General features: G+C 36.9%; 1 protein-coding gene across 4 annotated transcripts in view; it reads right to left on the bottom strand.

The window, feature by feature from the left end:
* The window catches only part of PARP8 (poly(ADP-ribose) polymerase family member 8), a 163,568-nt gene that overhangs the window by 35,388 nt on the left and 104,455 nt on the right, over window positions 1-23,725 (bottom strand). For all 4 annotated transcript variants that reach the window (XM_064480529.1, XM_010974312.3, XM_010974303.3 and 1 more), the window contains 5 exons: window positions 16,499-16,565; window positions 10,947-11,072; window positions 9,860-10,424; window positions 8,267-8,317; window positions 8,071-8,166 (listed from right to left, as the gene is read on the bottom strand). In XM_064480529.1, the coding sequence (XP_064336599.1) occupies window positions 8,071-8,166; window positions 8,267-8,317; window positions 9,860-10,424; window positions 10,947-11,072; window positions 16,499-16,565 (905 nt within the window). The remainder of the gene's footprint in view (window positions 1-8,070; window positions 8,167-8,266; window positions 8,318-9,859; window positions 10,425-10,946; window positions 11,073-16,498; window positions 16,566-23,725) is intronic.

Genomic DNA, 23,725 nt, shown 5'->3' with positions numbered 1-23,725 from the left:
ATGGATGGACCAAGAGAGTATTATGCTAACTGAAATAAGTCAGACAGAGAAAGACAAATACTGCATGATTTCACTTATATGTTGCACCTAAAAAAACAAAACAAATGAACAAACTTAACAAAACAGAAACAGAGTCATAGATACAGAGAACAAACAGGTCATTACCATAAGGGAGGTAGGTGGGGGGATGACAAAAATAGGTGAGGCAGACTAAGAGGTACAAACTTCCAGTTATCAAACACATGAGCCACAGGGATGAAATGTACAGTGTGAGGAATGTAGTCAGTAATAATGAGTATCTCTGTATGGTGACAGATGGTAGCTACACTTTTCGTGGTGATCATTTTGTAATGTACAGAAATATTCAATCACTATGTTGTGCACCAGGAATTAACAAAGTGTTGTATGTACGTAGGCAATTATACTTCAAAAACAAACAAGTTCATAGAAAAAGAGATCAGATTTGTTACCGCAGGCAGTGGGGTCGGGGGAGGAGAATTGGATAAAGGGAGTCAAAAGGTACAAACCTCCAGTTATAAAATAAATAACTACTAGGGATATAATGTACAACATAATTAACACTTTTGTTTGTTACATGTGCAAGTTGATGGTAAATCCTAAGAGTTCTCATTACAGGGAAAAATACTCCTTTCCCATTTTCTTTTATTTTGTATTAATATGAGATGATGAATATTCACTAAACTCACTGTGGTCATCACTTCATGATACATGTAAGCCAAATCATTATGCTGTACACCTTAAATAAACATATACAGTGCTGTATGTCAATTACATCTCAATAAAACTGGAGGAAGCAAAAGGGAAGAAATATCACTTTACTTAAAAAAATTAAATTTCTAAATGTAGGTAACAATTAGTAAATAATCATTTAATGATATAGAGTCACACTATGATAAAAAATCCATTTCAGTTAGTTTTAGGCACTTGCATTTGGAATGATTTAACAATAGATGAAAGTATCCTTAAAAATGGAAAATCCATCTCACCTGCTTAATACACATTTGCACATGAGATGTATAACAAATAAGCAGATACCTCAGCTGGTGATATACTGAAAAATGAGGTCAAACCCCAAAGCTGTGTAAACAAATTTACAAAAGAGAGTTCCATTTCTTCCTAGGTAATTTGCTCTGGAAAAGATAAGCATGACTCTGCTTACTTGCTACCCAGCTCTTGAAAGATTGGTTTTGTTGCAAAGACTTTTGACTTCAGTAACCTCCTGAAGTCAACGGCACTGAAATATACATTCTGCAATTGCTTTGGAAGAGCTCTCATCTTTCAAATCTAATACAGTGTCATCTGTTTGATTTATCTTATCTCCCGAGTTACATTGCATTAGGTAGCTGATGAAGCCGAACACGATGCAGCCCGCGGTGCCCGGCACAGCAGACAGACGCATTTGTTAGTGCCACTGCTCCTATGCTCACTCATTTCAGAGGTGGTTTCATCTACTGCTTAACTAGTAGGCAAGGATGGCCCTGTGCCGAGCATCCTTTACGTTCACAATGAGCCCACATGGTGGCTTTGTAGAAAAAACGCATGACCAATCACACAAACATTTCTGATTGACATTTCCCCAAAGAGAATTTTTGGAAAAAAATAAATTGGTATATTTCCTTTGTAAGCCTTAAATGGACAGTCTGATTCCATTTCAGAAACACCAGAAAAAACTATCTTTGGGAGGAAATTAATTAGAGAAAGTTCTTCATCCAGACTCAAGTTATATACTGCTGTGTATGTTTGGATATACTCTTCAACTTCTGCTACTTTTACTTTAGTGTTTAGCCTATTCTTAATCTTTTGTGTGTGTGTGTTTATCTATGTGCATATATGTTTCCACCTCAACTTCCCCCACTGACACTGGGTTTTTTGTTCACTTTCTGGGAACATGGTGTGGTCTGAAATTATAACAGCAGCCATTTTATTGCACATTTACTATAGTGTCAAATGCTGCACTGGTGTTTGAGTACAGTGAGACTGTATACAAACAAGACTCCAGGGGAAGATCAACCTTGGAAATCATAAAAGGCCATAGGAATTAATTCTTATATCGGATACCCAAAGTTCCCTGAGGAAGTAAACAGAGACATGGAAGGTACTTTGTTTTAATAACACTATTGCCAAATGAGCATACACTTTTTAAATGACTAAAATCCATCAATTTCAAAGCTGAATAACAGGATAAGGCTCATTTAGTATATATAAGTAATGCTTGGCTTTTATTTTTTAATTTGAATCTTGGACAGCTAATTATAGTTATTTCGTGATCATCCAAAAATATACACACACGTATATATATATACATACACACATATACATATATATATACACACACATATATATGCATGTGTGTTCATACTCATATTCCAGGGAATATAATGGTAGAAACTACCTTTTTGGTATCAAACTGTTGCCTTAAACAATATAAATGAAAATGAAATAAAATACTCTGCTATACTATTTGCACATGAGATGTATAAAAAGTAAGCAGATACCTAAGGTGGTGATATACTAAAAAATGGAAGATAATTTTTTGAAATTTTAATAGTCCAGCAGCACACTTTGTCCCCAATCCTAGGTATTCATATGCCAGGCTGACTTTGTCTCAAACGATATTTACCAATTCCACCCAGACCTCCTATGCTTTATCATGGGTCACAAATGAGTAATAGTTCAATGTTCCCTGCGATGCTTTCTCCCACGTTACTGTTTCATCCCCCTCCCAGACGTGTTTATATTCAAACTGCTAAATCTCCAAATCACATGGACTTACCCACTGACCCATTATTTTAAATAATAAACCTACATTCCTAATGATAAATCGATGGCTTAATTACTTTACAGACACTTCTTCTTCTTTCTCACTGTTTTTTTTTTTTTTTTTGGCTAAAAAATGGCCTTTCTTCCCATACTCAAATGTGCAAGGCTTATTTCTAGGAATATCCTGTTACTGCAGCTGTTTGAAGAAGGAAATCAGGTACCCTAGAAAACTTGCTTTGCAGGGAGAAAAGGAAATCTGGCTATCATACTGAAAAATTCAAAGTAGAACTACACATTACATTCTTATAAAAATAATTTTATCTTTCTTTCTTTTTAAAATAGCAACTTCTGAGGTAGGAATATTGCAATTAAGTTACATACTATACTAACACCATACTAAGTAAATGCCAGTGAATTTTTATAATAACAGTTTTCTACCTAGCACTCATTCTGACTAGATAGCTCAACAGCGTATTCGAGACATAAATGAGCTTAATTTTGAGATAACCATTTGCTAACTAGTTTTTGCAGATTACTACTCCTCCCAGGTTTATCTACATTTGAGAGAGGTTCACAATGTCAACACAAGGTGGCGCACTAAAAGTTCTCACCGTAATTAGTAATCAAGATTAGATGTCTCACTGCTCACAGAAAGGACATCCTACTCAGGGAAAGAAACTGATTCATTCCTTTTTAATAAAACAAGCAGTTATATTGTAATTAGTATTCTCCTACACTGAGCCGACTGCCAGCCAATCCCCTGCTCCCAACAAATTCTGCTATACCTATATTATTTGCACAGAAAACTCCAGCATCAATTTAAAATAGAACACAGTCACTGAGTAACTACTGCTGGATAAGTGAAATTGTGTTTTATTACACATACTTTTATACAAAGTATGTATGCCTAAGTATAGCCAAAAATACACACTATTTACTAATTCATTCGAGCTTACAGTAAGTCTATCAGTTTCAATTTATAAAACATTATCTATTCTTAATGTTACATTAGTATATTGCCTTCAAGTGATTAGTCCCTATAATTTAAACTGTAAAACCATGGCAAGTCCCTCATGCCATTACACTATAGAGTCTATTTGTGACATAATATTCATTACGCACCATTTAAAAACATGGGGAACTTTATATATCCTTAAGATTCCTTTTAGAAGTTTTTAAGCTAAGGTGAATACATTTTTAATTTTATTTGAATTAAAGCAATTTAAACGTGAGCAGTAAAAGCATGTTTCAAAAAATGGTTTGAAGCCCTAAAGAATATTTTAGAACCTAACTGCATTTTAGAAACTCTGTGTTTTCAATGGGTTTTTAATACTTCCTATGGCAAATAGAAATGACACAACTCAAGAGAATCTAGCTATGAATTTATATATAGCACAGTGTAGGTGAGTGGCTTTCAAATCTTTTTTTGCCATGGTCTTTTTGTTCAAACGAAATATTTCATATAAGCCCAAAATATAAAACAGATAAAAGTGGCTATTGTTCCAGCTGGAGCATATGTGATCTGTTCGATTTTCCTATCTATCAAACAGGGATAAAATCAGATCCAGCTCCCCAGGTTGATATGAGGACCAAGTGAGAAAGAGAACCAAGTGAGATAAGAGTTATAAAATCTCCTTGAAGTATAGGGAGCTGTTTAAATAGTGAAAGTATTAGGTAACCTGGATAAGCTGCCCCGTCTACGTGTTTTAACCCAATGTGTACCCCAAAATAAGTGTTTCTAAAGAATTTCCATTGAAGCATATTATGAGGTATTCATACTCATGATTTATCAAACCTCTTAATTTGTTGCTAGTCTATTTCTTGCTAAAAAGAAGTGAGCGATGTAAATATAACTTGATAATTTAAAAACTATGGTTGAAAACCTATGAGAAGAATTGAGTATCTACTAGAAATACTTAACCTACCGGCCTTTAATTCTCTGTATTTCCAGTTTTAACAGCCAATACTCTGGGCTCCTTTCATGGTTTGGAAGAGAGACACATTTGGGGTAGGAAAAGATGCAGTGCCCACCAAGGAAGACAGGAATCTCTCAGGGGTGAGAGACGCATGAGACAGGATGATCAGCCTGATTTGGTCTCCACACAAGGTGACGCTTATCGTCTCGTAAAACTAAAGTTGTCGTTTGAACATTAAAATCAATTTGTGCTCAATTTGGATGTAAAAAGAATTGTATCTTTGAACTAAAAGTTTTTTGTCATAATTATTACTTAGCTTAGCCTGTTAAGTTGAAATGTTAATTTCTGTGACTTGGAGGGAGGGGAGAAAGTAGGCTGTGCTTTTTCATCTATCCTTCAAATATTAAAGTCAGACCTAAGCACAAGAAGACCTACCTGTTTCCCTCTTAGAAGGTAAAATGGGACATACCCAGGTTTACCCACGTGCTCAGGTTCTCAAGAACAGGCATAGGAATGCCTTAAACTATGACCAAATTATAGCTGGGCATTGCTCTTTTCCCTCTGAATGTAAGAACCTGAGTTACAAACATTTGTCTAAGGTCCACAGCAAGACGAGATTACACAAAAATATTAGATTCTCAGGTTTCTTACTTGGCTTTAGGAGGATCGGGCATTGTTCCTAAGAGGTGACAACAGAATCTCAGGCCTGATGAATCCAGAGCAAGTAACCTGGGACACTTCCACGTGGCAGGAGAAGAGAATGAGATCATAATTCTCATATCATATGCTGATGTGGGAAACAGGAAAGTCTATTTGCCAGGGACACACAGATTGAGTGTCAAGTCTCACCGACAAAGTTTCAGCTCTGTAGGGCTACTAAATCCACATGGCCACGTGAATGGTCTCCTCCGGGTAACCGGGAGCTGAGCAGCTCACACACAGGGTTCAGAAAGACAGACACCTGCACTGATCCAGGACTGGGATGTTTAAGGCGTGTAACAAAACGACCAGGACACTAGGAATTCACAAGCTGATAAAAACAGTGATAGTTCTGGCAGTAAATCCTTGTTTTCCTGTTTTGCAAAAACACTTGGTGAAGACCAAAATCAACATTTTAAAGCAACTCCAAAACAGTTTGCCACATTAACACTCTAGTTGATTCCAAAAATGTACAGTGCCAGTGACTTGGTTTGGGTTTGGTTTTCTGATTACAATCCAAACGGCACTGCCGAACTGGAATTCTGGGACTCTATAAACAACCCTTCTGATAATGTGAGTTTTATGCAGATTCAAAGTATTACACGTCAGGACTTACACCTGAGAGTGTTTATAACCTTTGCAAACAAAAGAGAAAATCGGAGCATTGTGGTATTTCTAAGTAAGGAGTTTAGTTCCTCATGTTGCAGGAAGTGTGACACACTTAACCCGGACCTCCGAGTAAAGTGGCAGAACAGTGAAGCAGTGGCTAAAATTTTAGGACTTTTGGGAAGTAGGGGTAAAAAAGACTTGCGTCATTTAAAAAACAATCAAGGCTTGAAGGAAAAGAGAAAAATATAAGAAACAGTCTGAATTTTGACAGAGAAAGGTGTACCAATGTAATAAACACTGGGCATAGAACTCTATGGAAACTGGGTTTTATCTAAGCTATTTAGTCACTTACGGGGCTATAATTTATCCTTCTTATACCTTGAGGATTCATTGCAGTTTTCAGTGTGTTATTTGGTCTGAGTAAGTGGTCAATGAGTCAGTTTATTAATTAAAACCCCATAAGAAATTATATTTGTAATAATTTTTATAAATTATTGAAATTGTGAAATAATTCAAATTACAGCAAAACATACTGCAGTGTAAATATACAGGTATAGAAAAAAATGATATACCTGGTTTAGGTGGAATATCCATTTAACACAACCAGAAGACAGTTCTCTTTACCTCTCTTTTCCTTTCAACATGAGATGTTTCTTTATTTTCATTTCCTGATTTGATTTCATATGTCATTTATCTTACTACTTACGAAGCCAAAGTAAGCTTTCTGATTTCCTTAGATATCAGTCTGAATCACAGCAACATAAAACCATCTGATAACCAGCTATATTTCTCTAGAAAATGTTGTTTCCTTTCCTGTTTACAAAAGCACTTCCATTTCTAGAAAGAGATAGCAAACTTCATTGGTGCAGAAAGATATAAAGTAAAACAGAATTCGGAGCAAGGCACAGAGAATACTAAAATCAACTGTGATCTTTCTATCACTTATTATTGGAATGAACTGCCAGTAATTAAACCACAAAGAGCAAACTCCCAAAACATGCATAGTAAATTCCCAGGACGTAAAAGTAGTCAATTCAAGTACACAAGTCGAGAGTAGCATCGTGATTAAAGCCCAGGACTTTGGTGCCATTCTGCCAGGGTTCAAATCCTGTCCCTATGACTTACTAGCAGTGTGACATTAAAAAAAAAAAAAATCACTGTTTTCTTTCTCTGTAAAGCAGGGATAGTATTAATACTGGCCTCATAAACTTATTATGAGGATTAGATAAAATAATCCATGTAAAGCACTTCAAACATATGACATAAAAAGCACTCGAGAAACGTGTGCCATTTTAACATTACTATTCTCTCCTGTAGTGAAACGGCATTGCCATGGGTCAAGCAATAAATCAAGATCCACAGATGCACACGGACAAAATAAAAATGGGCCTCCTCATTGGGATTAACTGAGGTGACCAAAGGATTCTCCCCCCCTCTCATCATAACTATATGTTTCCGTGTATCAAATAAAAATAAGAAACTTGCTCAAATATTGAATAAAATAAATGCTGAGTTAGTTAATGTGGGTTTCAGAATAACAATATTTCTCTGATGGGGATAACTGACTGCCAAAAGAAAGCACATGGGTAGTAAGAAAAAAAACTTTTTAAAATATATGTTTCCCATAAACAAATAAAATGAAACAAATATATCATTTAACCTGAGAGATGATTATGCTCATACATGGCTTTTATATATGTTCTTTAAAGTATAAATCTTGAAATACGAAAAACGTTCTAATAAAATGGTATTATATGCTTTGTAATTTATCTTTTCAAACATATACTCCTAAGGACAGGACAAATTTCTCTTTAAAAGTGCCACAGAATCTAGCATGGTGCCTTATACTTATAAAGCCTTCAATAAGTGTTTATGATACAGTTTTGAAGTCAGACAGAATCAGACTCCTTCAGAAACAGTGATTCGTCAAAATTATACAACTTTGTGTGTTAAATAATTGGCTCAAAAGAGTATTTATGTAAATGCAGTTATTTACTTACTTATTTTTATATCTTAACCCTTTTCATTTATAGTCAAAACTGACATTCCACCAATGAGAGCTTACCCTAAGCATGGGGCCATTCTGAAACACATGTGGCTCATCGCAAACCACACAGTACTCATTCAACACAGGGATCCGCTGCTCGGCAAACTCAATTGTCTGAAAGAGACAATAAAGAGAAATAATTAAGTCAAGCTCACGAACGATTTCACACTAAAGGCTAGACTATTTCTACAGTGGATGGAGGCTTGGCTCATACCTGCACTAGGAAGCCACGGTCTCGTATTGGAATGCATTTGGCACCATTTGGCTATAAAAGCAAAGTAAGAGAAAATAATTTTTTAATTTGGAGAATACATAAGTTATAACCTTTTACTTTGGTAACAGTGAATAAGGATGCAATCTTTCTGAGATCACCTGTACTGCGAAATAAACACTAATTATGACAGCAAGACTTTAGAATTTATTACAATGCTTTTTCCTCCATTGCTATTGCAACCTTTGTTTTAAACTAAGTGAACAGCATTCTGGTCTTCTAGGAAAAATGACTGGCATCTTTAAGTGATCACAAAAACTCACGTCCTCTATTACTCATCATTGAATGCTCCCACCTCCTCATTTAGACTATTTCAATCTTACTTTACAATCAGAAAGATTTATTCCTCCAAGGGCATATTAGACAGCTGCTGTAAGGGGTACGATACTAAACTATTGTATTAGGCTGAGCCATACAAGCGGACGTTGACACTTTCTTTTACAGAATATCTGAAATTACCTTTCTTAGGTGAAACTACCATGGGAAACCTTCAAATATGTGACCCTTTGACATAATTACTGTAAGTCTTTAATACTCAGCTTTGAGAAGAAATGGGCTTTTAGGGATGTCCACCTAAAATTGCTAACATCCTTATATATGTTTTCTTAACACAAATATAATTTCATGGTATAATTAACAAGGTACTTTTAGAAATAAATCTATACATGAGCACGAGAACCTTTTGAAATTGTATCTTATTTTTTCCAATTTCCTCTAGTGCTAGGTGTATTCTTATTAATAGTTGACTTAAATATGCCCCTCCTTAACACACACACACACAGATTTACTAAAAGCAAACAGAACTTTTTGTCATTTTATGTAATTAATATACATAAGATAGGTCTCGTTCTTTATCTGAAACTGGCTATAATGCTGATCACTCTAGAGGTAAACTTTGTGTAAGACTGATTCCCAATAAATACAACCCAAAGCTGTATTTAACACAGTCACCTCCCAGCCCCATCTCCCCCCCAAAACAGCTTCAGGAAAAAGTGATTTCAGTTTTATGAAGTAGACACTGAGAGCAGCTTTAAGTGAGGCTTTGGAATACAGGTGCAAATGTTACTCCTCTCTACAAGTTCACGGCAAAGTTTTCCTCTTATATACACTACTTTAAGTATATGTAAGGACACTGCTCTTAACTTAATTATTAGACAAACTCGGACCTCCACTATTTATGAGAGAAAACTAGAGGTCAGATACACCTACTTAATGAAATATTAAAAGTGCTGTGTGAATTCACCTGACTTCCTTTCATTTTCAATAGCATTCATGACCATGACATGTTTATCTTTCCAGAAACCAAATGATCATTCCAGTACCAGCTGAAAATGCTGGGTGTGCAAAATAATAAAATAATAACTCACAGAAAAAACTAGTAAATTTTAAAAAACAAAGAAAAAAGTCAGTAAAAAAAAAAAAAAAAAAAAAAAACCTCACTTCTTTCCTCTACCAGCTCTTATAAAACCAATCAACCAAAACCTCTCCTGCAGCTTAGCTGACATGTAAGAGCTCAAGATGAAAACATGTACGCACAGCAGGCTGGCAAGATGAAGATGAAGATGGTGTTAAGATACCAATAAGCCCTGAGGTAAGAGAGAGCCTCCTGCCCTCTGCGTTAGGTTCCTTGAAAAGCTCCGTTTTGGATGACTTGGGGGCACTGGAGTACGACTTGCTGAGCAACTTGTGGTTCTTCAGTCCGCACAACTCCTCCACCCTGAGGCTGCTGGAGTAAGACCTGCTTAACAGTTTGTGAGGCTTCAGGTTGGCATTGTGCTCACAGCGCGGGTCTCCAGAACATGAGCGAGTCAACAGTTTATGCGACTTGAGAGTGAGGCAGTCCTCTTGCTTGGCAGCTGCAGGGCAGGGATGGTTCAAGAGTTTGTGCGACTTAATTGTCGTCACTGCCTGCTCAGCCCTGGGGTCGCTGGACAGGGAGCGACCAAAGGTCCTGTGTGACTTTGTGGCGCACACGTCGTCACTCTTGACTGTGCTGGAACAAGTCCTCCGCAGCAGCTTGTGCGTTTTGGAGATTCCATCTTGCTCAGATTTCAGTTTGGATTTGCTTTTACCGCAACCAGGGGGAGGATAACTTGGCGACCTTCGATATCGAACAACAATAATACAGGGTGAATCATGAGGGTAACAGACCGTGGAGAACTCTTGTCAGGCTCAGTCAACTCAACTCTGCTACGAACACCGCCTCTTTTTAATCCAGCCTATCTAGCTAAAATGGAAACCAAAAGTATGTATGGAAAGGTCACAGGGACTGAATTACATTTTTCCTGAAAAGCAAAAAAGGAATATCCAGGGTTTTTTTCCCTCTTTCTTAACCCAGAGCCCTATAAAGGGTTAATTTTGGTAGGGAAAACTCTATGTAATTCGAAACCAAAAAAAAAAGGCATTTTAGTAAATTTAAGTCATATAAAGGAAACAAAAACTCTAAAAATAGAAATCAGTATCTCTTGTTTTTTGATGGAATGCATGTAACTTGGTCTGTGCTTTAAAGTCATAAAGAAAATAAACAGACGCCAAGACTAGAGAGAATGCTCTTAACTACATACCCATGGAATACCTCAGGCCCGGCATTTAGCAAGATGATGGTAGGACGTCTGTTACCCACCTGCGCAAGGTAGAAAATAAGTGCAGGGGAGACTTCACCTTCTTCTCTGACAGCTTCTTATTGTGCAGGCAATTGGATTTTTCTTTGCTCTGTTTCCACTGCTGTGTAACAAATGTCTGCATGATTCTGTCAGTGCAAAGGGAAGTTTGTTATCACAGTTTCAAGGTAAGTTAATGTCATATTTCTTTATTTTTATTATGTAGAGAATGCAGTTATCAAAGAAAATAAATGCATGGTAATTAGGGAGAGTAATTTCGAACCATACAAGATGTTTTCATGTGTAGGAAAGCATCCTATAGAAAATGTCTTGATATTACTGTGCCACAATTAATAATGAATTACTGTGATATAATTAAAAGTACAAATGATAAAAAAGTTGGTAAAAGAATAAGGATGTAGAGAGATTCATAAAGACAGCCTCTAGGATCAACACCTTTAGCTGAAGTGGCAAAAGAAAATTTTGAATTATTTTGTTAGTGTCAGAAACACAGGTTTAAAAATGTCTTTGTTAGTAATTATGATTTATAAACTACAATTTAAGTTCATTTCTTTTTACTTGATTTGCTTATGTATTTTTCTTCATGAAAAAGAAAACAAAATGAAACTACAAAATCCTAAGTTAAAATAAACCATGTAAAATTGATTCTACGGAGAAAGAGGAGGTCAGCAAATTTTATCTTCAGCCAAGCCCATTCCGTTTTAAATGTGCTGGTTTAAAAAAAAAAAAAAAAGGTGAGCCTCTTAGAATTTATCATAAGGCAGGAATCTGGTGACTTCTGACCTCGATATTCTCTAAGTCAAGACCACGACATCACTGCTTGGTGGAGAGTTCTATAATGTCAACTGGATTTAAGACACAGCTTTGTTTTCTGAGAAGGGTCCCAGACTGCAGCAATAGCTTTTTTGTACCCCATCTCTCAAGTGGCAATGGAGAAGGGTCCCTTAAGGCTGATATTTAAGTAGATGCAAAATTTTATAATTAAACATTGTATGTAATAAATTAAACATGTTGATTTTCTCTCAAAAGTCAGTTCAACACTGCATGCTTTTCATGCTCTTTTCAGTATTTCTAACACAATTGCTTTTGGACCAAGAAAATGGTACCAATATCTACAATTTACAATATACTTGGGTGTACAATAGGAACTTTACATACAGATTTTTTTTTCTTTAATGCTCAGGATATCCCCAGAAAGTAGTTATAATTCCACACATTTCACAGGTAAGGTAAGGAAATGAGACCTGCCCAAGTTAGCCTGGATGGTAAGTGGCAGAGTTGCAACATCTGCATTATCCAATACGGACAGACCTATGTTAGCATGTTATTCACAAGGGGCAGGTGCGACTCAGCACTAGGCCAATTATTAATTTTTAGAGATCCTTGAAGTCTTACCAAATTAGCTCAGATCCCCAGAAACTACACCACACTCCCCAACCTTTAGTCAGCTAGCTTAGAGAACTCAGAGGAAAGTTACGTACAGCATTATCTGGGGTCTTTTTAGCCACAGAGGTAGTGAGGAAGAAGCAGGTTAAACTGCAGTCAACGATGCATGGTTCCAAATTCACAGTAAATTCTCCCTAGAGCTCAGGACAAGGGAGAGTTTTTATTTTCAACTTAATTTTTGAAGATTTTTTTCTCTCCAAGATTTCAGCAAGATTTAAATGTAACAGAAACATCAGGGTCATCATTTCCCCTGTACCTAACCTCAAATCCCCAGTGACACCATCCTCTGTACCAAACAGATTCAGATTCTTTTCCTCCCATGAAAAATCGCCATTCCTGGGTGCCCTTCCCTAAAAATCTCAGCAAGTGCTTCTCTGATTCTCCACAGGCTAACTGGAACAAAGTGACAAGTCAAAGAGCTAAAACTGTTTCCACTTTCATGCTACATGAGCATTCACAAGTGTGGCTTCCGCCTCTAAACTAGTAACTCTTGAACTTGGACACTCAGATCCCCCTACATGTTCTCGGATTCAAAAGCAGGCAGTTAGCCGTCTCCTACAAGAAATTTCGGAGTGATTCATGTGTCATTTCAGTGGTCATCGGAAATATACTTGTGAGCACATTTGGTATAATGACCACCCCCTTGTAACAGAGCACCACCAAAAGGCTTCAGCACGCACACTGGTGTTTGAGTTCACCACTGTGCTGGCACCAAGAACTACTACAGTTGACACTGGCTGATGACAGAAGAAGAGAAAAAGACTTCAAGGTAAATTATACATTGAACCAGATGATGTCACAGCCAGCTATATGAACAAAGGATCCAGATCAGTTCCAAGAGAGAAAAGAGAGGACATGTGGGCAACATTATAAATTTTTACACGCTGACTTCAAAACAAATGTGCCCTACAGTAGCCAATGCTGTGTTCAAACTGTGGTGGTGAGACAGAGTAGCGAAATAACATCTTCCATCAAAATGAATTTAGTGCATTAATTTGAAATTTGCGTGTTTTGATTTGCACTATAGTTATAAATTGAATTTTGTTTTATAAATGTGAACTCAACATATGAAGACTTTATACCTGATTTTATATTTGTATGTATTTAAGGCAATGCTGGAGATTTGCAGTGTTATTTTTTTTCTTTTAAAAACAACCTAAGTTTGATCAATGTAAATGCAACATAAAGTCAGTTTAAGATTATTTCCATAGTCTGTGATATGCTTAGACTTTGATTGATAGATACCCTATTCAAGGCTGATCACTTTATTACATCTGTTTTGGGTCGGTATTTTTTCCTTCAGGCTCTTTTAATGACTTCACATTTTCCCAATACACATTCAGTGCTGAAAATACATCCCATGCCTTTTTAAGGCAAAGAAGTATCTAGGATTACATGAGAGGCAGATTAGTGGGTGGGTCAAAGATATTGATCTGGAGTCAAATTCTGGCTCTACCACTTTCTCAGTGTGTTACCTTAAGCAAGCAGCTTAATGAGTTTGGGCCTCGGTTTCATCACCTAGGAAATGTGGACAGTAATAGTACCTGCTTCATAAGGTTGTTGTGAAAATAAGGGCGGTAATACACGTCAAGCACTTAAAACAGTGCTTGACGTATAATAAGCACTGCGTAAGTATTTGCTGCTGCTATTTTGTTCAGATTCTGTCTTGTTGTCAGTAACACACAAGATAAAGAGTCACAGAAAAAATTTAATGAGTATTTCTTATTTCCTGAACAATAACAAAGGGCTTGGGGTCTAAATCCGTCTTCCCAAATTGCTGTATGTTTCTGAAAAATAACCTCTTTATATTTCAGCTTCTTCTTACGACTTAAGTGTGAGAATGAGATCAGATTTTTAAATCTTATTACATAATTTTAGGCTAGAATTGACCTTGAAGATCACAGGCTACCACAGTTGTTTTTAATTTAGGAAAGAAACTGAAGTCAACTAAAATTTAACAAGGGTCACTAAAAAAAGTTCTACTTCATATACCAGCATTTCCACAAAAACTAAAATTTATCCATAAAAGTAAGTAACACTTTTAAAATGCTAAACGTTCAGATGGAAATATTAATAAAATGTTACATACTCTACAAGGTGATTAAATGATGAATACAGAATACAGCTTTCCTTAACTTCTCAGGGTTGGGATTATAGACATCATTTCTTTTTCTGAGCCCAAATGGTGTACTCAATGTCACTAAGGGTAAGAATCTAACTATTCCTGGATTTTTGTGCTTTTATAATTCATGTCTTGTTTGGACCAATGTCATTTCACCTTAAAAATAAACTTATTAAGCAGCTTACAAAAGTACAATAAAGTAGAAGGCTAGACTTTACGTAATAATCATATGTCAATACAGAGTCACCAACTGTAACAAATGCACCACTCTGGTAGGAGATGTAGACATAGGGAAGCTATGCATGTGTGAGGACAGGGGGTACATGTAAAAATCTCAGTACCTCCCTCTCAATTTTGCTGTGAACCTAAAACCACTCTAAAAAAAAAATAAAGTCATTGAATTAAAAAGAATTTTAAAAACAAGGGAGAAAACTGGGTGAGGGGAAAAAATCATACAAGGGGAAAAAAAAAGTGCCAAGGTGAAGTAGTACCCAACTTGAATGGCTTAACACAGAGGCAGGCTCCATGCCTAGCTCCAAGATCTGTAAGATACTGGCTTGAAAAACAAAAGCCAACTGGAAAACACACAACCAACTGCACTGGAAAAGCATACCTAACCCAGTACAGAAGCCTGAGAGAATTTCTCTCATGAGTACTTATAAAGAAAACACTGAATAATATAATGTGCTAAACATGCATTGTAAACTGAATTTAGTTTCAGAGATATGGAATTCTAAACATTAAGGGTTTATTTTCTAATTTCTATATGCCCTTATTCGGACCCAACACTAGGGGGTTTGCAAGAATTTTTCCTTTCAGATGTGATCCACACATAACTCACGTCTGAGCAATGTGAAGTCATAAAAACTTAAGACCAGTGTAGAGCTTGGTGATACACACAACCCTTGCTACCACCCGTGAACTTCCTCCTACATCTGTAACCTCAGGGAAAACGGCCACAATAATTTCCCTATTTAGTAAATAAAATGAAAAGTTTCAAAGTATTTTCTCTTAGAACATTGCTCAGTAAAGGCTAATGTATGATGTCAAATTCAAACTCATTAAAACAAAGGTGAGCATGCGGACTGAAACATTATGGAGGGCCCAAGCCATGTGTTTAAAAGTACACAATAATCTAATGATTTCTTTTGACAAATTTACATTGAAGTAACATCAGCATATTCAGAAGAATAAATAATCCTTCATGAATTCTCCATAAACACAAATTCTTAAAGCTGGTATTTTGATAAGTGTGAGATTTAGTCAGTATAGCTTCTGGCTATGGTTAATGGAGCTACATTCCTATGTTTGAAAAGTCAATTCAACTGGGGCAATTTTATGTCTATAAAATATAAATTTACTCACTGTTAGTCATGGTGCAAACAGGAAGTAAGGGTTTATTTACAAAAGGAGCATTTCCAGGGTGTAGGTCTGGGAACCATGTATAGTGCAGTAGGCTAGGGCCAGTGGCTGCTACCACCTCTAGGCCCCAGAGAACAAGCAGAGGGACCCATTAAGAGAACCCAGTAAGAGAGTCACGCTAAGGCTGCAGCCTGGAGTAGAGCAGAAAGCTTCAGTTGAAAGACTAGTCAGCTCCAGGTGACCTCGGAGGAAAGAAACCAAGGCAATAAAAACACCCATCTGTACACTGCTTCCTTGTCTGTTGGTCACGTGAGAGACACAGAGGAACAGGAACGTGGGTACCAGGGCAGCCTCCTCACATGCAAGGCAGGGTGCTGGGGGGGAGGAGGGTGGACCCAGGGGTCAGGGAAGGAAACTGGCTCAGCTCTACACGTGAGCTCTGCCAACTAAATTACGTGCAGTTCTGTGTCAGGATGAACTCCTCTCCTGAGGTGTTTCCTTCAAAAAGCTCTGCTGAATAAAAATGGGGGAAAGAGAGGTGAAGGGGGGCAGGGTGAGGGTGAGCAAAAAGAGAACTCAGTTCTCTTTAACAGAACTGTATTTTTTATTCATTGGAAAGCTTACTTTTTCAGCTGATGCCCCAATCCAAATCTCTCTTTTGTGGAAATCTGAAAGACATCAACAGTGGGCACTGCAAAGGAAAAAAAAATCAGTCTAAATGTTGAGTTGAAATGCAACCAGGAAAAACACTGAAAAGTAATATATGTATGTATACCCATACATACACATTTTAAAATTGTCTATACACAATCCTACAAATCGCTGTTTACACTTTACAGAGAGATTCTGGAGACCATGCTAGGCTAGTACGTATGTACTGATGTATAATATATGTATATGTAAATGTTTAATATGTATAATGATGACAAGAATGAGTTCCAAAAAATATACATGAAGTGTAAATAGCAATGTGAGGTCAGTTTGTGTACTACTTTTTAGGTGGAAGGGAGACACTGTATACACATACACCTATTTTTAGAATAAAACAGTGGGGAGAAAGGCATAGGAGACTCTCTTTTCACTGCACACCCTCTCGTGCGCTTTGTATTTTTACCAGGTATATGCATTTCTATAAGTTAATAACTATGATGCTTATAAAATTGATTACCTCTCGAAAAAGTCACTCACCATTCATTATTCACTGGTTTAAAGGCTATTTATCGTGCTCCCACCGTGCCAGCCACTGTAAGACGGAGTAGCAAAACACACACATAAATAACCCTGTCTCTATGAAGCCTTAGTCCGGCGGGAGAAGACAGACAAAAGACAGAAAAAGATAAGAAAATAGATAGCATGTCACATGGTGATAAAGGCACAGGGTAAAAATAAAAATGGCTGAATAGGGGCAAAGGCTTCAACATTAGACAGAGTGGCAGGAAGAGAAGGGTCCCAGGCAGAGGAAGCACAGGGCACTGCCCCCGAGGAAGAAGTGTGCTTCAGTATTCCTGGAACAGCAAGGGGAGTGGTGGAGCTGGAGAGGAGTGGACGAGGTGTCACACCAGGAGCTGAGATCAGGGAAGGACCACGGGCAGTGCAGCATCTCTGTGAAGACCAAGGGCAGAAATAGGAAAATTAGCCTGGAACTTACTATAATAATTAAGGCAAGAGTATGGTGGCTTGGGTTAGTGCAAGTGGTGAACATTTTGGACTCACACTCTCTGGGAGAGCTGACAGATTTTGCAGATGAACTGAATTTGAAGTATCAGAAAAAGAGAGGAGTCAAGGGTGAATCAAAGAATTCTGGCTTGAGCAACCGAAAGGATGCAACTTACCGACTCCCGGTATGTAAAAGACTGCAGGAGAAACAGGTTTGGTGCGGTGGGGAAGATTGGCGGCTTGACTTTGGGTATCATAAATGTGAGAAACTTGAGTGGAAAAGTTAAGTAGGCAACTGGATAGAGAAATGCAGCATTTAGCCATTCAGATGAGAGGAAGGAGCTAAAGACAAAAATTTGGGAGATCCAGTGTATGTGTGGATTCAAAGACACGGCGCTGGATGAGAAACTACGAGTGAGGAGAGATAGAGGAAGGAAGTCTAAGGATTCGGCCCGAGACCTCCAGCCTTTAGATGCTCAGCAAGTAAGGCAGAAGAGGAATGGCTGGGAGGGCAGAAGACTCCAGAATGCTGCTGATCTCGCACATATTCACAAAAGTTTTTCAAAGAGCAGGTAAACAACTGTTATCAAATGCTGCTAAGTTAATTAAGAGGAGGACTCAAAATTGATAACGGGGCCATTAAGCAATATGGTAGTCACGGTGGCATTGATGAGAGTAGCGCTTGTGAAATGATGTGTCCAAAACACGTCTAGGGCTTATTCAAGGAGGAACAAGAGGGAAGAAAATGAAGTGAGTGAGCAGAGACAATCCTAATCAAGAAATTTCACAGCCACAAGCGGCAGAGTGTTAGGCACTAAGTAGAGTAATCTGAGGTCTAAACGTGTTTAAAGATGAGAGGAATATTTTTTTGCTGATGGGACTCTTTTAGGAGAGACATGAACAGTACGAGAAGGAGAGGGAGAACTGTGGCAAGGGTGTCTTAATTTGGTGGGAGGAAATGGCGGGCAGCGCGCAAATGAAAGGGTGACACTGTAACAGGAGCATGGATAGCACATTCATACTAACAGCTGGGATAACAGATGATCAGAGCGAAGGCTGTCTTGTTAATAGGACATTCTCAGAGCACACATGCTCCACGCCGTAAACCAAGCTGGTCTTCCCAGTTGCCTCACTGCCTGTCTTGGCTATTTGTCTGGGATATAAACAGCCAACTGATCAAAGAAAACTGGGGCTGTATCACCCATTAGTTTCTTTTCTAGAAACAATTCTGATCCTTACACAGAAGAGTACATCACTGCAATCCCACGTGTCCCAATCAAGGTTATAGAAAAGTGAATAAAAAAATCCGAACACCTTGAAAAGTCAAGGGCATTATTTTTTAAAGAAAAAGATGACAAAATTAGAATACAGTGTGCTCTCTCTAAGAAGATTTAAGAAGACACAAACTCTTCACAGGCAGATGGAAAAAGTAACTGGGAACATGGAGGTAGAAAGATCCAAAATGCACTAGAAGAACTGGAATCTTCACAGAAGGAAATTGTGTAAGACTCATGGATAGACAGAGAAGAGTTATAGTAGACACAAATGTTTATCCAAAATGTATAATTTCTACAAATGAATAATACACAGACCAAAACTTATTCATATTATGAATGACTAGAAAATGAATGTCAGTGTTTTAGCAAAATGATCAATTGTCTAAGAAAAGATAAGTTACAAACTGACTTAATTAGTAGTATGAAATCTGAATGACCCCAAATTTTGGAATATACTGAAAAAGCTGACAAGATGTTACTTCCAAAAATATTCCAAAATTCAAGTGACTAAATTCATATTACTATTAAAATTAACACAATTAATTATTACAATTGTATTCATATAAGATGTTAATAGTGAAATCAGATGTAGAGTGCATGGGGACTCGGTACTGCTTTTGCAATATTTCTATAAATTTAAAAATGTTTTAGATTAATTTTTAAAAATGTTTTCAAAAGTAATAGCTTTCTGATAACCAATAATAGTCAGTTAGAAAGTAAACTGGAATACTAAAGTCCCATTAAGCAAACAAGTAGTAAACAAATATTCAGAAAGAAATTTAGCTAAAATTAGTGATCTAAGGCAAAAACAAAACCAAAAGACAGAAACACAGAACATAGAAAAGTAGAAATTACAAACAAATGTTCCTTTACAGGAAAAGTCATAAATACTATAGAAATGTCTATTCTTCCTAAATTAAACACTTGAATGTTTGCCTCTACCAAATTTCCCAACAGAATGAGAAAGATATACTAGCATAATATTTTCATGTGTTAAAAAAGGCAAAAGTTACTCAGTTTCTCCTTGTCTCTCATAATTAAGGTTCGGAAGGCAGTAAGTGAGGATCATTCAAGATATGTGGAAATTATTCCAACACTCTGATCATGTAAATGGAGGGGTACCAATAATGAGATGATTTGCACAGGCAAATATTTTTAATAATGTTAGTTGTTTATCACTTTAAACTAAAAACAGCCCTGTCCTTGAGAAACTAAACTTATATACCAGCAATTCTGGAAAAAATATATAGCATCATAAGAATCATAACCATTGTGTCTTTTTATTTAAAGTATATTTCCCCATGTACAATAGAAATAATCTTTAGATCTTTAACTTCAAAGTGGGTAAGGAAGTATATTTCTCCAATTCTTATCATTCTTGGTCACTCACAGATAGACTGTCAGATTAGCTCTATCCAGGTATGACAGTTCACATAAGTATTACTCACACATTCCCCAAACCCTAGGAATAAATGCTCTTCAGGAAGAACTGTTAACTAGATCAGTCTAAACCTTGGATTAGTCATACATTTTCTGCAAGTTCATTTTACTATAAATGCTGATATTGTCAAAGACATGCAAAACAATCTTCAAGAAATATTCTCGCCTTTTTATTTGTTTGCGATAATCCAAATCATAAACTAGGATAAAACCTAATTATTTTTTCTGGAATAATAAATTATGTGTTCCTTTTTAGTATCATTGTCTCTCGTCCGGTCATATATTATTTCGTATCAGTGCCCGTTTTAAATTCTTCCTTAAATTTCTCTGAGAAAAAAAAAAAATCTTCTGGGAAATTTACTAGGAAGATGGCAATGTGAGTAAATCGCCCTGAACAAGCGTCATCATAATCAGTACATTTTAGAAATTGGAGAAAACCAGCGAGAGGACCAGAAACTTGGAATAATGCCGTCCCCATGTGAGAGAAATTTCCAGCAAATTTCACTACAAATGGAACAGATGGAACTAATCTTAAGGGGCCCTAAAGGGCTGACTCAAAACTCCCCATTCTATGAAAGATGAGAAAGCCAAAGGCAGACTACCATGACACATCTCAAAATAAAGGAGCAGATGAACGGAGAAGCAGAGTTCTGCTCTGCCCCAGAGCAGTTCGGTGAAGGGATGGCCTCCTGGAGCCGACGCTCACCCGCTTCTTACCTGGACCACCAACGTATGTTATGTTCTCTTAGAAGCAGACCCTGAGTGAAGATTTGAGGCCAAATCATTCACTGCGGACTGCTCCCAGGAGATGGGAGGAAGGGAGAAAAGATTTTTAAAACAGGAAAAGCAAAGCAAGGGTTCAAATTCAGATCAAGCCCCAGCTTCAGCCTGGTCCTGTGGGTAACAGGGGAGACCCACCATCCAGCCTCGAGGCAGAGCAGCTGGACCACTGTACTCCCACATCAGTCACCCCAGGGGGTAAGGGTGGAGGAAAAAACAGCTCAATAAGCACATGTAACAAAACACAAACAAAACCATGATAGACTTTTCACAAATGAACAAAATGAAAAACTTCAGACACAAACTAGCAGAAGTTTCTAAAGCACTTCTGCCTTTTTGGGAAGAACTACTATGACTCCAAAAATAAATACTTGGTCAAGTTTGTCTTTTTCACAAAACAAAGAGTCATTCTCAGATATGAAAAATGAAGCACAACCCTCATGCTTCCTTGGTTTACAAACTATTAAATATGTAAATCAACCAACAGAGATGAAAAAAAGGATTAAATTATAGATGAGTTGTGTTACTAAAATGAATGTTATTGAACAGTAAAGTCATTTAAACATGAATTAAAATATAATTGTTGAAATATTTATAATGCCATGCAAATGTGACAAATCTTTAAAGAGATACTGTGAAGGAAAATCTCTGCCTGAAATTCAAGATTATATAAACACATGAGTAACAGTGGTACACGGCACACCATCATCTCACACAGATGGAATTGGGGTGAGTAGAGATAAAACGACCCAGTTTTCTTCCTAACCCTGTTAATTGAAAAAAAAAAGTTCATACATGAGGGCTTCTTTTTCTTCTAACCATCATCAGAATAAAATAGAACAAGTACATTTCAAATCACTAAAGAATTAAAATGAGCGATATAGAAAATTACATGGGGAAACAGCAAAAACACACACCTACAGGCTGGGATATTGTGCAGATATTACAAATCATTCCATTTTAGAAGATTTAACGACTGGAGGACAGGCTCATCACATAACATTAAGGTGTACAGCTATTTATATAATTCAATGTCAACTTTAAGACAATAAATCACATGTGCACAGAAATACCAAACTGTTACAGGTTTCTCAGTATAGAGGGATTTGGAGGAATTCTTCTTTATTACATTTCTATGTATCTGAAATAATCAAAATAAAAATATATAACATCTATTTTGGCTTTGCCTAGCATTAAGTCCAATCAGTCACTATATGCTACTATATGTTGATTATTTAAGTAGAATACATTATACAAAAATTAAAAAGTAGTGACTCAACAGAAACATTTTCAAAATGAGAATATATCTCATAAACTTGAAAGAACAGGTTATTTTTCTTATATGAAAAGCAGCATTATATACAACAGCCAAGACATGGAAGCAACTTAAATGTCCATTGACAGACAATTGGATAAAGAAGTTGTGGTATCTTTATATGATGGAATACTACTCAGCCATAAAAAGGAATAAAATAATGCCATTTGCAGGAACATGGATAGACCTAGAGATTATCATCCTAAGTGAAGTAAGCCAGAAACACAAAGAAAAATACCACATGATATCACTCATAAGTGGAATCTAAGAAAAGAAAAAAAAGAAGACACTAATGAACTCATCTACGAACAGAAACATATTGGCAGACAGTAAACAATCTTACGGTTACCAGGGGAAAGGGGATGGGAAGGAATAAATATGGGAGTTTAAGATTTGCAAATGTTAGCCACTATACATAAAAATAGATTTAAAAATTTTTCTTCTGTGGAGCATGGGGAACTACATTCAATACCTTGTAATAACCTTTAATGAAAAAGGATATGAAAATGAATATATGTATGTATATGCATAACTAGGACACTGTGCTGTATACTAGAAATTGACACATTGTAACTGATTATACTTCAATAAAAAATAAATTAAAAAAAAAACTCAAGTAAAAGGTGATCTTAAAAAAAAAAAAACAAAACACCTAACAGTAGATGTAAGTCCCTTAATATTCCTAAAGAAAAACACACAGAGACCATGGTGAAGTGTGCATAGCAGATTAAAAATGGCCACAATTTCAAGCGGTGCCATCCATGTCCCCATCCCTTGATTCTGGGTGGGTTCTTTGACTATTTTGATCAACAGAATACAGTGGAAGATTCTTTGAGCCTTTCACCATACCCTGTCTCTTGGAATACTGGCTTTTGGATCCCAGTCATCATGCTACAAGAAACCCAAATCTCACGAAGAAGCCCAGTGGCCATGTGTAAGGAGACACTCTAGTCAATAGTCCTAGCTGAGCTCTGAAATGACACCTGCATCAGAGGCTAGCCATTTGAAGCCCAACCATCTTGAGCATCCAGCCTAGCAGAGCCTTGAATGACATAAACCTCACCCACCATCTGCTTGCAAAAGCATGAAACTTCAAGCAAGAGCTACCCAGTTGAGCCCAAATAATGATGAGAAATAAGCTGTTTTAAGCCACTTCATTTTGGAGTGGTTTGCTCTGCAGCAGTAGAAAACTGCAACAACATGAGTAGATAGTGTGTGTGTGTGTGTGTGTGTGTGTGTGTGTGTGTGTGTGTTAGCAGAGAGAGAAAACATTTAAATCCAGTAAGTGTTGGCAATATTTATGATAGCGACCTTTGTTATAAACAGCTATCCTTTGAGATACAGAAGAATCAGCCCTTCAGGTATTGGAAAACAAAAATACTA

Source organism: Camelus dromedarius, chromosome 3 (genome assembly GCF_036321535.1).
Source record: "Camelus dromedarius isolate mCamDro1 chromosome 3, mCamDro1.pat, whole genome shotgun sequence".
NCBI classification, from domain to species: domain Eukaryota; kingdom Metazoa; phylum Chordata; class Mammalia; order Artiodactyla; family Camelidae; genus Camelus; species Camelus dromedarius.
The sequence above is the reverse complement of the archived record's forward strand: the minus strand, read 5'-3'. Positions and strand labels throughout refer to the sequence as shown.